Source organism: Vombatus ursinus, unplaced genomic scaffold (assembly GCF_900497805.2).
Source record: "Vombatus ursinus unplaced genomic scaffold, bare-nosed wombat genome assembly UNPS02014779.1, whole genome shotgun sequence".
NCBI classification, from domain to species: domain Eukaryota; kingdom Metazoa; phylum Chordata; class Mammalia; order Diprotodontia; family Vombatidae; genus Vombatus; species Vombatus ursinus.
Window position 1 is genome coordinate 41,198,909 of NW_020954557.1, and position 17,672 is coordinate 41,216,580.

Consider the following 17,672-nt stretch of genomic DNA (forward strand, 5'->3'; position numbering starts at 1 on the left):
AGTCCACCGTATAGTTAAAGTTATAGTGAGGATTCAGTGCTTGTGCTTAACAGCTTTAACTATAGGGTCTTGCTATTTTGTATGCCCAAGGGTGGCTAAAAAAGCCCTTGTTGAACTGCAATCCCTTTGCTATTTGAAATAAATCTGAACTTTCTTGATGGTTTCAATATTGGTAGGGTCTATCTTATTCTTACTTTATTATGTTTTCAAATATCTTTTAATTTAAAAAATCTAAATAGTAACTAATTGCCTTACTGCAACTGGATATTTTCTTTAGTATTAGAAATTCTAGGGGCATCTAGGTGGCACAGTAGATGGAGCACTGGCCGTGAAGTCAGGAGGACCTGAGTTCAAATCCGGCCTCAGACCAAACTTACTAGCTGTGTGACCCTGGGCAAATCACTTAACCCCAATTGCCTTTAAAAAAAAAAGGAACTAGAAATTCTAAAAAGGTTGTTTTCTGAAAAAATTTTTTTAATTCTTAAATTTATTATTCTTATTCTTATTCTTATTTTTTTTTTTTGTGAGGCAGTTGGGGTTAAGTGACTTGCCTAGGATTGCACAGCTAGTGTTAAGCGTCTGAGACCAAATTTGAACTCAGGTCCTCCTGACTCCAGAGCCAGTACTCTATCCACTGTGCCACCTAGTTGCCCCATGTTTTCTGAAACTTTTGCTTGGAGGAGGACCAGATTGTTTACCCATATTCTCGGTAGTTCTTTACTATTGCTATAATGTCAATGAGTCTTCTCATTTTTTTTTTTTCTGTAAATATATAGTATTGTTGATCAGCATAATCCCAGGTAGCAGATGTGAGTGGCTACTTTACACTCTGTAATAATAATGAAAAGCTTCTGGCACCAAGGTGTTCTGGTGTTCATCATCTCTTGACTTATTTTGTTCTTTGTGAATTCAACCATGAGCATTATTGTAATTTCAGCATAACTGTCTTAAGTCTCTAAAGATATTTGTAGTATGTTGTTTTGAAAGACAGTCTCAGGAGATCAGGAACATTAGTTAAACAGTTAAATTTATTATTATATTTTTAACATGTTTGTAAAAATCAGTTGAATAAGGCTATCTCTTTTTTTCCTTTGGGAGATGGGAATGGGTTGGGCATTCAGTTTTTGAGTGTTTGCTTCAGTATCCTGTAAATGTCTCAGGTCTCTCAAAATTTGTTAATATCTCAATGCTCATCTCCTTCCCTTCTTTCCCTCTACTGTAGTGGGTTTTTATGCCTTCTATAACATAATTTGCCCATATCTGCCTCCTCCTTTCCTTTTCTCCCAGTACATTCCCTTAGTTAGAACAGATTAATCCACTTACTTAGATCCATTGAACCCACTTGATTAGATTTTTTTTTTATCATTACATCAAAGTCAACTTATACCTACCCCCTCTATGTATACCCCTTTTTTGCTGAGTAGTTGATCCTTGGTCGTAATCCATGCTCCTTTGCCTTACGGAATATCATTCCATGCCCTATGATTTTTTTAATGTAGAAGCTGCAAGGTCTTGTGTAATCCTGACTGTGATTCCAGTATATTTAAATTGTTTCTTTCTGGCTGCTGGCAGTATTTTCTCTTTGATCTGGTAATTTTGGAATTTGGCTACTATATTCTTTGGTGTTTTCAATTTGGGATCTCTTTCAGGAGGTGATCGGTGGATTCTTTCTATGGCAATTTTACCCTCTGGTTCTAGAACCTCAGGGCAGTTTTCTTTGATGATTTCCTGAAAGATGCTGTCCAGGCTCTTTTTTTCATCATGATTTTCATGTAGATCAATAATTTTAAAATTGTCTCTCCTTGATCTATTTTCCAAGTCAGTTATTTTACCAATGAGGCACTTTAAGTTTTCATCTATTTTTTCATTCTTTTCTTTCTGTTTGACTGATTCTCGCTCTCACAGAGTCATTAACTTCCATTTGCCAAATTCTAATTTTTAACAAATTGTTTTCTTCTATTAGATTTTGTACCTCCTTATTCATTTGGCCAGTTATGTTTTTTAAAGAGTTGTTTTCTTCAGTATACTTTTTCTCCAGTTGGCCAATTGTATTTTTTAAGGACTTGTTTTCTGCAGTTAATTTTTGTCCTTCCATTTCCAGGCTATTGACACTCTCTTGTATACCTCTCATTTCTTTTCCCAGTTTTTCTTCTGCCTCTCTCATTTGACTTATAAAATCCTTCTTGAGCTCTTTCAAGAAGGTTTTTTGGGCTTCAGACCAGTTCATTTTCCCTTTTGAGGTTTCAGATGTGGGTTTGTTGACAATGTTGTCTTCTTCAGAATTTCTGCCTTGATCTTCGCTATTCCCATAATAAGAATCTATAACATGTTTCTTTTTGCTTATGGTGTTTGCTTATTTCCTGGCCTTAAGATTGAGCTCCCCTGCTGGGGAGCAGGAGGCACTGACCCAAGCTTCTTGGGTTGGGAACACAGGGCCTGGTCACTGGCTTTATGTGCTGGGGCCTCCGATGCTGGCAGTTGAGGCTGTAGGGTTCTGGTAGCTTACCTAGTGTTGGGCTGGAATCAGCAACACTGGAACTGTAGGGGTGGGATTGGGTTGTCTGGCCCCTGGAGGTTGCCTGCTCCCCTGGGCCTTTCCTTCCTTTTGCTTTCTTTGACCCCTTTCAGATGGATGTTTTGCTGCTGAGGGATGTTTCTTCTCCTGTGGGGAACCATTGGAGCACTTCCCAGAGTTTTGCTGAGACACTGGGAGCCTTGGTTGCTGTAGAGTACCAAGGCACATGGTGGTTTTTTGAGCCGATTTCCACTGGTTCCCCTGCCCTTACTGAGGCACTCGGGGGTCCTGATGTTGGTGTTTGCGTGCTCCACCACCTGGGTTTCAGGATCTCTTCCTGGTATGCTGAGGTGGGCTTTCTCTTAGCTTGCTGAAATGTCTCCCATTATGTACTGCTCCCCTTCCCCCAGCGCAGGAGGAGCCTTACCTGTTAATCCCTCAAGCTACCTGGGCTACCGGACTGCTGCACCCCGTCTTTCTGCTGGTTCAGCTGTTCCAGGGTTTTTCCTGGGGTGATATTTTCTGGGCTTTCAGAGGTTAATAAGGGACAGTGAGAGTGACTTACTTCCTACTCCACCATCCTGGCTCCCGGAAGCAGAAACCAAAATTTGTTAATATCTCAAGATCACATACAGACTGTGGAACTGAGAGACAGTTGGTGTAAGAAAATTAAACCTGGATTCATGCCCTAGCACTGCCACTAAATGCTTGACACTGGACAAATAATGATACTTTTTTCAGCATCAAATTTCTCATCTATAAATTGGTGGCAGAGGGATGTGGTTGACTGGATTATTTCTAAAAGTTCTAACCAGGTCTTACTATTCTGTGAATTTTTTGGTTTTGTTAAATTCACAAATATAATAGTGTTGGTCCATGTAGTCATATCCATAATATAGTTCAGCCTAAAGCCACACGGATGCCTGATATCAACCTTTTCTCAATGTGGTAAGTGTTGAGGAATATCTCAGTATTTATTGGCAGTCATCCTTTGCTCTTCTTTAAGATTTTGGTAGATTGATTGTCCCTATCTTATTCTTAATTACTACCATATCAATTTTCTTTAAAAGTGAGACCAGAATCCATTTTGTTCTAATGACATATTATACTCATGTATGCTAGATCCCCCGTGTCAGTGATAAATATATTTATTATCTTTATCCTTATAGACACAGTCTCTATTGCTATATAGCAATTTTTGCTTTAATGTGAGATAACTTGTAGCTTGATTTTTTTTCCTTTTTGGCCAGCACATAATAACACCTTGCATATTATAGTTAATTAATATTGAATGAATGAATATTATACATGTTGAATAAACTAAATCACATTTTCCCATTTGCTTCCTTGATAAATTTCTGAAATGATGTTCTGGTGGATTTTTATTTAGCAGTAGTTGCTATCATTAAGTTTTAAAGGCATCTGTTTTTTAGAGGCAAAAGAATATCTTCTTTAGAAAACAATAAGAACGGTTTGGCTGGAGTGCCGAACTGTATGCAGTAAATTTAGAAAGATAAGATAAAGCTAAACTGCGAGGGACTTTAACAGCCAGACAGAGGAGCTTGTATGTCATCTCAGAGGCAAAAGGGAGCCAGTGGAGCTTCTTGAGCAGGAGAGTGATATGGTCAGACCTATGCTTTAGAGATTTCCTTTTGGTAGCTGAGTGGATGATGAATTGGAGAAGGGAGAGACTAAATGCAGGGAGACCAATTAGGGGGCTGTTGCAGTAGTAGAGACAAATGGTGATAAAAGCCTGCATTGAGATGGCGGCCTTGGGAATGGAGAGAAAGGGAAAGATAGCATGGAGATAGACTTGACTGACTAGATATTAGGGGTGAAAGAAAGGGACTAATCAAGAGTTACAAATCTAGAGGACTAGAAGGATATGGTTCCTTCCACAGAAATAGGGAAGGTAGGAAGATGATTTGGTGGTTGGGAAAGATAATGAGTTCTGTTTTGGACATTCTGAATTTAAATTGGTATTCAGGTAGTTAGGTTTAGTAGGCAGCCAGTGAGGCAGGATTGGAGTTCAGGAACAAGACTAGGGCTAGTCTTACTTATATAGACCCAGGGGTCATCTGCATAGAGATCATGATTCAAACCCATAGGAGCTTAATGAGGTCACGTAGAGAAAGTATGTAGAGAAAAAAGAGAAGACAGCCCAGCACAGAGCATTGGGATGCACCTACTCATGGGACATAGCTGTTGATCCAGCAAAGAGACAGAGAAAGAATGGTTGGTTAGATAGGTAAGGGGAGAAATTAAGGTTTAACAGATCACTCTGAGGTGATCAGCCCTTGGGAAACCACTTAATGCTAAAATGTTAAAGGCTGATTTTATAAACTGGAATGTCATCTTAATTATTTGCAGTGGGATGAAAGATACCTTTTTAGTAAACAGAGTACTTGGGTCTGCAACAGAGCACCATTTTCCTGGCATCAAGGAACCTAGAAAACAAATTGGTAATCATAAGGTTACTTAACAAGCATGGAATGAGAACCAAGAAATGTTAGACAATTTTATATTGCATTCAGGGCTATAAGAGAATTACATGATCTGTGTCCTTTTAGAGAGAAAGCTTTTTTCATAATTGAGACACCTTCCAGATACAGTATGGACTGTGACAGAACAAACACATTCATATTTCATCTGTTGCCCCCATTAATAAACTATGAGCACCTTGAGAATAGGGATCATCTTTTGCCTTTCTTTGTATCCCCAGCACTTAACACAGTGCCTGGCATATAGTAAGTGATTAATAAATGTTTATTGTCTGATTAGTTGACTTAGGCTCTATTTACATTATCACCCTTCTTTTTGCATTTGTCATGAACAGATTTTAGGTTACTTTACTTTCAGATTGGTAATATCTGGGAGAAATCCTAATCCTTTAAGCAGTTTGGGAAACAATCTATCATTATTTCATTCAATTTAGGTTTATGCTTAGTGACTTCAGTTTTTTAGAGGATTATGTTTTTTGGCATTGTCCCTAAATTCAACAGGAGTGGAGTGCTAGCTTCAGAGTTACAGAATTTAAGAATTGGAAGATGCCTCAGACACTATTAGTACAACTTGTGTCTGACCAAGAATCCCTGTCTGGGCCAATGTCACGTAACCATCTTCTACTTCCTCTTCAATAGGGAGGCGCAGAGGAAGGAGGGTGAAGGGAAGATTTTTTATTCACATCAAACATAAATCTACCCCAGTGTATATTTTTTTGAATTTAGGATAATCACCCTATATTTTAATTTTCCTGTATAATTCTCTAAATACTGTAAACATGCACTTTACCTGTGTTTCCCTTATCTGTCCCTTTAGGACAAGTAAGTGGTATTTGATTCTGTTGCTTGATATCTGTAGTGCTTCCATCAGAGTTGTTCTTATCAGACTATTCCAGGGGGGATTTTGTATGCTATTGTATTGATGTATACATTCCAAGCACTTAGTGTTAAGTAGTCTAGATCAGTCTAATATTTTCTTGAAGTATGATTGGTAACAGTAAAATTCATCAACAATAATGGGTGGTAGTATATGCATTAAGAAGGGGAATGATAACTGTAAAATTCTTTGAGAGTAGTGGGGAATTGATTACAGTTGCTTCCCCATGGTGAATTCTAGCAAGCAATGAAGAATTCTGGGGCACAATGATGGAGAAGAAAAAATACACTTCTATACCTTATTCTGCAAGCTAGTTGGAAACCTGGCATGAGATGGAGATATGATCCCTAGATCTGCCAGTAGAATTAAGACTTCTCGATCTACTAGTCTATTGTGACTGAGTCACTGGAAACTCCTAATAAAGATAGATAAATTCAGATGGACTTTATGATTTAACTAAAGCTTTGGCAAGAGTTTGGGACATATTATGTAATGGTTCCAAAACAGCATACAATTGCAAGAACTTGAACAACCCAAAATTCAATTGACAAAATAAGATGCCACACTTGTAAAGGTATATTAAATCTTGCTACCTTATAAAATAATGAACTTCCCATTGTTTGCAGGTAGGGACTAGGTGGCTAACTGCCAGGTTGAAACATAGACGAGATTCTTGTATTGGGTGGGAAATTCGACATGATTTACCTCCATGATACCATTCTAGTCCAAGATTCTGATCCCAGGTAACAGATGATTAATTTTTCCTGTTGTTAAATATTCCATCAAAAACCCAGGAACATTAATGATTAAGAAAGAGTTTTCCATTTAGTCCATTATCTTTTAGCATAGTATATTCTCAGTATGATAAGAGCAGTATTTTTTTTGAGTGAATAGTTGAAGTCTAGGTTTTTAAAAGAAAATAAAGTTAATTTGGTGAACAATGAAAGATTCTTCAGGCCCCCCCCAAAAGTGTGTGGATAGATGAAGGCAATTAATATATCTATAAAATAAAGTCAATAGATTAAATAATAATGTAAGATCTTTTCCCCCTCTCAAATTCAGTGATTTTAAGAGATACTTCTGTTGAGGAAAGAGCAACATTGTTGAAATGGTTAGGGAAAGGAGGACATGCATTCATACCAGTATGAAAAGTATTTAAACTTGAAGAGAAATCCAAGTCTAGCAAAGCTGTGTATGCATACTCTACATTCCTTTTCTCTAATTGGAAAAATTGCTGAAGCTTTGTACTGCCTTCCTCATTGCATACATAGATGTTGCTTCCATAGGATATATACTTCATACAACTTAGAGTACTAAAAAAATGCTATCAGAACTCTTTACTTTTAATGGGAAGATAGACTCTTGGTGACAAGTGTTATAAAAATCTAATCTATGTAGACAACTTGGAACTTTTTTTTCTTGTAAGGATTTCATAACATTGATAAGTAGATTGTGATCCTTTAAGTATTTCATAGCTTTGCATTTAATTCCAAACTTCCAAGATGTATTGTCTAATAATATTTAGCCTAATATTTTAAGGTTCTTAGAACAATGGAGCTGTAGTTCTCTAGTTATTCATTAGAGAATTTTAGTTCACAATAAATTTTTGGAACCAGTCGTTTTGGTGAAGAGGTAAAATATATGTGATTATGAACACTGAAAGATAGAGCTCTTACAGAAATTATAGCTCCTGGCTGAAAGATAATCTGGTGCAGAAAAAGGCCCACAAAATTCTGGTTGAACCAAATTAAAATGTAATTGGGAAATGTGAATTTGACACTAATGATCTAGTGTAATATGCATCTGAGCAGGAGTCCTTTTGCTTGGTTTAGGTTTTTAAAGTGATTGCTCTGGAATCCTAATTCTATCAATAAATGATAAACATTCCTTCTTTTCAAATACATGTATACTTAGTAAATGTTTCTTAGGAGCAAGTTGATGTGCTGAAGGTATTAGGCATTATAAAGATTTATGTTTTGTACTCACTGTGAGCATATAAATGATTCATGTTAAGATATATAGAATCTGACACATAGCAGGTAGCATAGAAAATAGTACATGCCCAATTTTAGTGAAGTTTGTGTTTTTAATAATCATAATAAAGTTAAGTGAATTTAAAAATATCCTCCCATTCCATTTTAAAACAACTTTTTTATAGTGAGTTCAAAAGCATTTAATATAAAGAAGTTTTTTAAATTAATAAAACTCATTCCAATAAGTATTTTTGTGCGTGTATAGCACTCATCTGCATGTTCTTTTAAGTAGTCCTAAATCAAAGTTGCCCCATCTCAGGCAGGTCCTTTTCATTCAACATGCAGGGTCATTTTATGTGTGTGGCTCATTATGTATACATTTTTATGTGAGAATGTAAGGAACGCAAATTTTTTCTTAATTTGTCTAGGACTAGTATTTTCAGAAGAATTTCTCATGAAGATTAGTATTTAAACTAGTTTATTTTAATTTAAGGTGGTAAGTATTATTTTAAATCTTGAAAAATGAAATACTGTCTTCAAAAGTCAGTTATTTTTAATAAGTGTTCATTTGCTATGCAATATAGAATGATAGAATGTTATGCCTTAACATGGAAATTAATGCACGCCTACAAATTTATGTTATTTATTTAACTTGGTTTTTAAAAATTATCCTTCACAAATGGGTTGTGTAGATTAAGGATACATTTTTGTAGTGTTTATTCTTAGACTTAGGGTGCCTCTCTCTGATCACTTGGTATCTACTATGTTGATATCTATACTAACAAACATAGATTCCTTTGTAGTTAACAGATAAACTGCTACTTCAATGTTAATGGTGGTTTTACATGTTGTGGAAATGAATTTCCATATCATATTATTTATTTTGATCAAATTGAAAATCTTAACTATATTTTAAAACTTTTTGCCACAGCGTTTTACCAACGAGGATCATTTGGCTGTCCATAAACATAAACATGAGATGACACTGAAATTTGGTCCAGCTCGTAATGACAGTGTCATTGTGGCTGGTTAGTATATGCTTTTATTAATAGCTTATATACATCGTTCTCCTGGAATGTGCACAATTTTTGTGTATTTTCTGTACATAATTGTGTGATACCTTTTACACTGGTGAAAAATGCCAATGATTTCATTTGCAATAAATGTTTGCAACATGTATTTTACCCATTACATATCCATTTCCACTTCTGACCATTCATTCACTTTTTTTTATGTGCTTTTAAATGTAGGTTTCTTTGTCAGTATTGTGGGAATTAGTGGGAACTTTGTTGAGCATGCATAATAAGGGTAAAGGTTGCTAATGATTGATTTCTGTGGTATTAAGTGAATGTTACTTTTGACTTTCTTGAACCTTATTTGCTAAGTATTCTAGAAATTACTTAAAGGCCCAAACAGCTGTCTGCTATTAGGAAGAGCAATTAGCAAATTCATGAGTTGAAATTCTGTTTACGCTTTTCTTAAGGCTAATTTTATCTGTAAAATAAGACATTCTACTTAGATTTCAAACTATTAGTGACTGTGAATAAAAGAAAAAATCTAGAATTTGACTAGGAATTTGACTAAATTTCATTTTTAATTCTCCCAACAGTGCCTGAAATTTAATCAACACTTTTCTTTACTGAAATATATTAACTTGTTTTGAAAATAGAAACAAAATTAGTGAATTTGCTAATTGTTTTTCCCTGCTGTTGACACTGGGTGATAGAATATTTTTCCTATATGTATACAAAGATACATATTTGTATCTTTGCCAAAGTTCCATATTTAATGGATAACTGTTGTGGAAAAAAATAAACATGGAAGTTTTTATTTGAGAATTTTACACAAAATTGTAAATATTCTTTACATTGCCTCATACATATAATTAACAAACTACGTTCAAATTTTAAAAAATCGTTATGAATTGCTCATTTGTCTATGAAAATTTGTATTCAGTTTCCCAGAGCCTTAAATGCTTCACTTGCCTTGAATTGAGTTAAAAAATCACACATAGTCTAAATAGGCCTTTTTTTAGTGAACCTCTAAAGGACAATATTTACAAAAATGACACTGTACTTTAAAGATAATGCTTGGAAATACATACATTTTCCAAGAGCGTTTTGAAATAGTGCCATTTAAAAATTACTGAATGTGCAATAAATTTGGAGGAAGAGATAGAATGGTGTGTATAGTATTATGTATAATTTCAGTGTTTAAAATATTTGTAATGAAAATTAGATAATAGAACTTCTCAGAATCTTAAAAAAAATTATTCATGGTGGATAAATTAATAAACTTTAAAGAATGCTTTCATTTTTATCTTGATCTTTTTTCTTTTAAGATTTCAGTTTGAAATTATGTGTTTAAATATATACAGGGAAAAATGAATAAACTTTTTAAAAGATGTAAACAGAAAGGTGAAGGCTATGGCAGGGAACATGCATCTCTAGATTGTGTTAGGTATTATACACTTAACATTAGAGTTTGCCTAGAACAAACTTGACTTCACAATCCTAGAATGGCACGAACTCTGTGATTCTTTCCTCAGAATCACACAACCACTAAGTTGGAAGGGACTTCAGAAGTCGTCTCTGATCCAGTATGAATCTGAATGACAAGAATCCTTTCTTCAGCATACTTAAGTGGTCTTCCAGCCTTTGCTTAAAGACCTCCAGTCATGGACAACCCGTTACCTAGAACTCCTATAGATTCACTTTTTAGATGTAACTTTATGCCTAAATTTAGGCTTGAGGCTTTATACAAGGACAAATTTCTTAACAATTAGTGGCCCAAAATTGAATAGGGTACTCCAAGAAGTTGTGAGTTCTCCCTCACTGGCAATCTTCAAGTAAAAAGTAAGTGACTACTTGGCAGGCATTTTGTTGGGGATTCCCCCCCTCCCCAAATATGTGTTATATTAGATAGTCACTAAAATTTCTTCCAATATAGAAATTATTTAATTCTATGAATATTTTATGATGGAGCCTCCAAATTGTTGAGGTATCTCAATGGCATAGTGGAAAGAGCTCTGGATTAAGTCAGGAAGATTTGAGTTCACATCCAGTCTTAGACACTTAATAGCTCTGTGACCCTGGGCAAGTCACTTAACCTCCATCTGCTTAAATTTTTTCACTTGTAAAAAGGTTAATCACAGAATCTACTCCCAGGGTTGTAGTGAAGATCAAATGAGTTAACTTTAAGTTAAAACACTCTGCAAACCTTAAAATGCTATAGAAGTGCTGTTTTGTTTTTAATAATACCCTGCCTTAACGGTCTTCTTTAATAGCTGCTTTTCAAACGAGCTAATGTATACCTTCTGAACAGTTGCATTGTCATTGAGTGTTAAATAGACACATTTTGACCAGTAATCTTAAATTATGGGAGAATACTAATTTAATTAGCTCTTGAGCAAGTAATGAAAATTGAGTTAAAGGAGAAGAAGCATTCTTAAAACCATAATTCTGCCTTTTCAGAGTACTACTTTGTACTTCCAGAAATTCAGATTTTGAATTTGTGTTTAAATTTATAATTCATGGTATTTGACATTTTTTAAAACATCAAATAAAAACATCCATATATACATATATAAATTAATCATTTTGTTTATGCAATATATGTAATTTTTAATATTCATCAATACTCAACACATTAATGATTGTACTTGTGTTGACATTTGAGTTCTCAGTCTTAATGGTTTGTTTTGTTTTGTGTCTTCTTTCATTTATGGCCACTTACTTAGTATGTTCATTGAGAAAAATTGATTAAGCTAAGCCTTTTTAAATGAATACTTGTTACTTTTCCTCCCCTTAATACTCATGAAGAGTCCCTGGTGAGAACAGTTGAATAAGCAAATCATTAGATTAAAAACAGAAGTCAGCACAGACATAGTGTGCTACTAATTGATCATTGATGGACACAAGATGAAATGTATACAGTTAAAGTGGAAATTAACTATATAGCTTACTTTCTTAGGAATACGTTACAAGATTGCTTTATATTAGTAAGTGTAATATAGTAAGATAATGCTATAATGAAATCCTTTTAAAACTTTAAACAAAGCTCCAAGCATGCATAGGCTCCAAGAAAGACCTGCATTATACCAAATTACATACACAATGAGTCACAATATAATAAAGATTTATTGTATTTTTACTAATATGTATGCGTGCATATGTGTCTATATGTATGCCTACATATATGCAGAAAAATATTTGTGTTTTTATATGTATACTTGATTTTTTGTGTGTATATATACATATATATGCATACATACACACATATATTAAAAATACACAAGTATTTTCTGTAACCGTGCAGACCAAAACTGAATACTAGTGAATTAATTTTTGTGGCAAAGATAAAGCAATTAGGAAATTCATAAATTATCTGTTCACCTGTTTGAATTTTCATTGATGTACTTGAAATTTAGATTCTATTTTTCATATCAGGGAGATAGTGTCAAAAAATACTTTGATTAGCTGAACCTGGCTTCCTGATTTGAACTGCAAGATACGTTAAAATTTGTATACAATTTCATGTGATAATAGTGCTGATTAAAGCAGGAGTCCTAGTTATACAGATTAATAAACTTTGGAAATAAAAGGCTAAACTGTTACAGTGCATAAATCTGCTATTTGTTCCTCCTTCAGTATGCCTAGTAGCTGGCATTTTTACTTTAGCTGTGGTGTGTGTATATACTATATATGTATTACTGTATCTAGTATGTACACACAAATCCAAATATTGATATAGTATCTTTACTAAGTTAGGAAACACTCATGATTATTACTGTTACTTGCTAATATACCTGGTATGGAAGATATATTTTTGACAGCACACTTTGGTTTATACAAACATAGGTAGCATTAAAATTAAGAGCTAGCTTCAGAACATGGTAAGTAGATGTTTTAAGATCTTAAAAGTGTTTTATGGTATTATTACATTGATATTTTAGCTTGCCTATTAAGCTTTATCCCCCTCAAAAAAAAGACAAAGCAAAGCAGAACAGAAAGCTGATTTTGATATAAATTATCTGGTGGGAAGGAAAGTTCATAAATATGACTTTTTCTTTAATTTTTTTCTTAAAGCTTATTCATTTTCAGCTGTACTGACATTTTGGATAGTAGTAATGATTTTGATTAAAAATAATTGATCCCTGAGCACATTGGTATAGCCAGCTATCCCACTGATAAGGAGCAGAAAAGACTTCTCTTGAACTTTTTTCTATAAAGCTGGAGGAATCTTCTTGTCTGCTGTAGAAACTTAACTAAATCTTGTTTGCTTTAAAGGAAGAGTTCTTTCCAAAGAAAAGATAAGCAGCTGACTGAATCAGTTATTTGCTGTTTTTGTGTTAATAGCCAAATTTTAGAGTATCTTTTCTAATACTTAAAATAATATGTGATTATTTCTTTGCATTTAATTTCAGATCAGACACCAACACCAACACGATTCTTGAAGAACTGTGAAGAAGTGGGTTTGTTCAATGAGCTAGCGAGTCCATTTGAAAATGAATTCAAAAAAGCCTCAGAAGATGATATTAAAAAAGTATGTTGGCAACACTTGCAATTTAAAGACTTTGTAGGGTTACTGCTAGCTATTATTGTAGTATCTTGATTCATGTGTTTACCTGTTTACTTTATTTCTGTTTTGCATTTAATGACTTTATTTTAATGAACATTTGCATTTAGATGCCTCTAGATTTATCCCCTCTCGCAACACCCATCATAAGAAGCAAAATTGAAGAGCCTTCTGCTGTGGAGACATCTCACCAGGATAGTCCTTTACCTCACCCGGAATCCACTACCAATGATGAAAAGGTTAGATATTTACATTTGTTCAAAAAAATTCAAATTTAGCAGAATAAATTAGTCACCATTCTAAAGCTGCATACTCTGAATAAGTTGTACATTTAGTAAATGAGTATAAACTTACTATACCATCTTTCTTGTTAACAGTACTGTGTATGACAATAAGCAGTATAATTAAAAAAGAAAACTCAGGGATTTCAGGAAAATAAAGATTATATGTATGTTGAATAATAATATCCTCTTTGTTGTAGACAAAAGAAAAACAAGGAAACAATTTTAAGTATAAGTTATGGTATTAATACAAAACAAAGAATTCAAACTTCTGATGACCCAGTTTCTTTGGTAGATTTTTCTGACTTGCATGTTGCAGCTATAAGCCTGAATATTGATGAGCAAATCACCGTATCACTTATGTAAATCTGTATATGCAGTCTGTCTACATTCGGGACAGTATCATTTCTGTTTTTATTACCTTTCATCCTTATTTAGATGCTTTCTTATAGACTTACAGCTTTAAGTTCATGCCTTTCTCTTCTGTTCCTTCTAAACATACAGTGCTACTTCTATACACCTTGTCTTAGATTGTGACTTGTCTGTTTCTCCTGGAGCCAGTATCATGTTTCCTCACATTTGTTTTAGCACCTCTGAATCCTCCTTATATTTCTGTGGATCATAGAAAGTTGCAGCTTCTTCAGAAGGTCCATATTCATACTTTATAGTAAGAACCTTATACATGACATGTGATTCCAGTGATTGAGAATTCCTTTCACATACAGTTCGATAAATATTAAGTTTCTACCATGTTCAATGTACTAGAACAATAAAGATGAAAAACCATATAGTCTTTGCATTTAAAGAGTTTATAATCTACTGGAGTTATAATTGGAAATTTTTCTCTTCTCTGTGATTCGTTCACTTAGTAGCCTCTACATGGTTTTGTTTCCTCTCTGCCCCTCCAAAATCTGCTTCCACCTTTCTTCCTTAACAGATTATTTTTTTCTCTTTACTCTCTCTGATAAGCTGGAGTATAGAGAGTAGTTTTTCCCAAGTCCTTTCATCTTCACATGGAGAGAGGTCAGGTAGCATTTCTAACTCATGTATTAGTGAACCCATTATCCGTCAGTCTCACAGCATGATCATAATATAATGCAGCCTACTTGTTGCTGCCACACATACCTCTCTTGATCTTTGGGCCACCTAAAGCCTTCATAGATCTAGTGCTCCAAGATTCACAACTATGCAGCAGCACCAGGAGAACATTTGTATTTAAAAAGATGGGCTTTTATGTTGGAGAGAACCATGGGATCCTCAAAAGTACTATACAGTTTTACAAATTTAGTCCAGTTTGCTCTTTTTCTTTGTCAGTTTTTGTCCTAGTTCATTGTTCATCTATGTTGCCTATCCTAGATATGACATACTGTCATAATAAATCATAGGGCTGACCTTCCAATCACGTCTCATAATCTAGATCAGTTCTCTGCAAACTTTTTTGATTGTGTAACCCTCTTTGTTAAAAATTTGAGCTTGAACTACCAAAATGTATTTATTTGTAAAATTTATGCATATACTACTGTACTAATATATTACTTACATCAGTGTTATCAAAATAACATAGAAACAGGTGCCACTAAGCTGTATATAAGGAGCCCTGTGGGTTGTATATTGACTTAGAAAATTCCATATTAACATTATGTATGATCTATTTTACTTTTATTTATTTTGTTAAATATTTCCCAATTACATTTTTAATCTAATTTGGGCTGCACTTGGCAGTGTTGTGGACTGCAGTACAGCCTGCACTCTGTATATCTGACACCTCTGATGTACATTATAAACCATACATGAAAATAAAATTTTTTAAAGGATGAGATAAAGATAAAGTAACGTTGCTAAATAATTTTTAAAATTTCATTTGTTAATCATACAAAAAATACTCTTTTGCTCTCATTGCACTGGGAAACTGTCTTTTCCCAGAGAGTTTTGTGCTTCCAGGGATCATATTCTGACTGGAAGAAGGGATATATGAGTTCCAAGGGTCAGTTGGCACCTGAAAGGGTTGGGGCAGGGAAGAATATGGAACCAGAGATTCTGTGACATGCCATGACATAGATGAGAGCTAGAAGGTACATCAGCAGCCAACCTTCTCATTTTAGAGGAACTGAGACCCAGAAGTAGAATTTCACCCAGGACCCTTTGATTTTTAAATCTGTTATCTTTTCCATTGTACTGTGTGGTGCTGTGGACATAGCCATAGTGTTTTGATCTTTAATCAGTATGATGGAGTTGGGCAGGACCATTTTATAGTTTGTGTTGCTTTGGCCAGTGCTGTATTCTCTACATTGCTAGTAGGCACTAACAAGAGACTGCTGATTACAGCTTCCCTAGTAATACTTTGTCTCCTTTTCCTGCTACCCAAGGTTATGGTTGAAGTTGCTGTAATGTCTTTTAGGGCAGTATAAATAATAGGAATTTCTTAGTCTGATATAACTAATAATTGTCAAAATTAAAGTAATATGTGCACTTAGCCAATAAAATTGGACATGTGCCAGATAATAACCTTAGTCTGCCTAATAGGAATGGTAAGTAAATGAATTGGCAAGGGAACAATGTCCTTGCATTGGTTGCAGTTATAGATCACTAAAAGACTTTGGATAAATTTAAAAATTGTTTTCCTTTATCCTGCTATTTAATAGGAAGTATCGTTGCCACAGACTGCACAGCCCACATCAACTATAGTTCGTCCAGCATCACTACAGGTTCCCAATGTACTGCTCACAAGTTCAGACTCAAGTGTCATAATTCAACAGGCAGTACCCTCTCCAACATCAAGTACTGTCATCACCCAGGCTCCTTCCTCCAATAGGCAAATAGTGTAAGTAATGGCATTTGATAATTAACTGACATATATTATTAGCTTTTTTCTTCATGGAATTTATAATTTATTTCATTCATTTGAGTGTTAAGGTAGGGTGTAAAGACAAATTTAAAATTTTAAAAAAATTATTTACTTTTTAATTGATAAAAAATATGTGCCGTAACCCCCAGTACATTATAATTTTGCATTTCTGTCCTCTTTTCTCCTACCCTTAAAACAAAAATTAATTTGCAGGACAAAATTAAAAGCCTATGTTACGAAGGACTTAAACACCATGAAATGTTGTGAAGAGCTTTGAATACCGAAGAGATGATTTTATATGTGATCTTGGAGATGAGAAGAAGCCACTAGATTTTATCGAATAGGGAGTTGATTTGGCCAGACTTGCACTTAAGGAAGATCATTTTGACAGCTAAATAGAGGATGAACTGGAGTAAGGAGAGCATTAAGACAGTGAGAGAGACTTAACGAGAAGGCTATTGCAATGGTTTGGGAGTGTCAGGGTATGCACCAGGATGTGGTATTATGGGGGTATGGGATGTATAAGATGTTAGGGAGGTAGAAGCAATGGGCCTTGGTAACTAATTGGATATGGAGTATGAAAGAGTGAGATATTGAGGATAACATCCATGTTAGGAGCCTAGTTAGAAGGCAGAATGGTGGTATTCTCAGTAGTATTAGAGAAGTTAGGAAGAGGAGAGAGGTTCAATTTCATTTTGGATACAATGAGTTGAAGATGTCTACAGGACTTCCAGTTCAAGATATGAAGTAGGCAATTGGAGATGTGCAACTGGAGGTCAAGAGAAAGGTTATGGCCATATAAGTAGATCTGGGAATTATCAGCATAGATGATGATGATAATTAAATCCATGGGAGTGATGAGATCACCGAGTGAAATAAACTAGAGGGAGAAGAGGGCCAAGGACAAAACCTTGTGGGGGAGACACCCATGTTTAGAGGGTATGACCTGAATGAAAATCTAGCAGAGAACACTGAAAAGGAGCAATCAGATAAGTAGGAGAATGAGGAGAGAGAAGTGTCATGAAAACCTAAAGAGAAAAATTATGAAGGAGAAAAGAGTAACCAGCTATATCAGAGATTGCAGAGAGATCGAGAAAAATGAG

The 17,672-nt window shown here is 34.7% G+C and overlaps 1 protein-coding gene across 3 annotated transcripts in view; it reads left to right on the forward strand.

Annotated features, from left to right (window-relative positions):
- Positions 1–17,672, forward strand: part of ATF2 (activating transcription factor 2) — a 116,827-nt gene that overhangs the window by 49,940 nt on the left and 49,215 nt on the right. For all 3 annotated transcript variants that reach the window (XR_003569435.1, XM_027866013.1, XM_027866012.1), the window contains exons 5-8: positions 8,798–8,894; positions 13,292–13,410; positions 13,554–13,682; positions 16,367–16,545. Coding sequence is in view for 2 of the 3 variants with exons in the window: in XM_027866013.1 (XP_027721814.1) it covers positions 8,798–8,894; positions 13,292–13,410; positions 13,554–13,682; positions 16,367–16,545 (524 nt within the window). In the remaining variant the exon portion in view is untranslated. The remainder of the gene's footprint in view (positions 1–8,797; positions 8,895–13,291; positions 13,411–13,553; positions 13,683–16,366; positions 16,546–17,672) is intronic.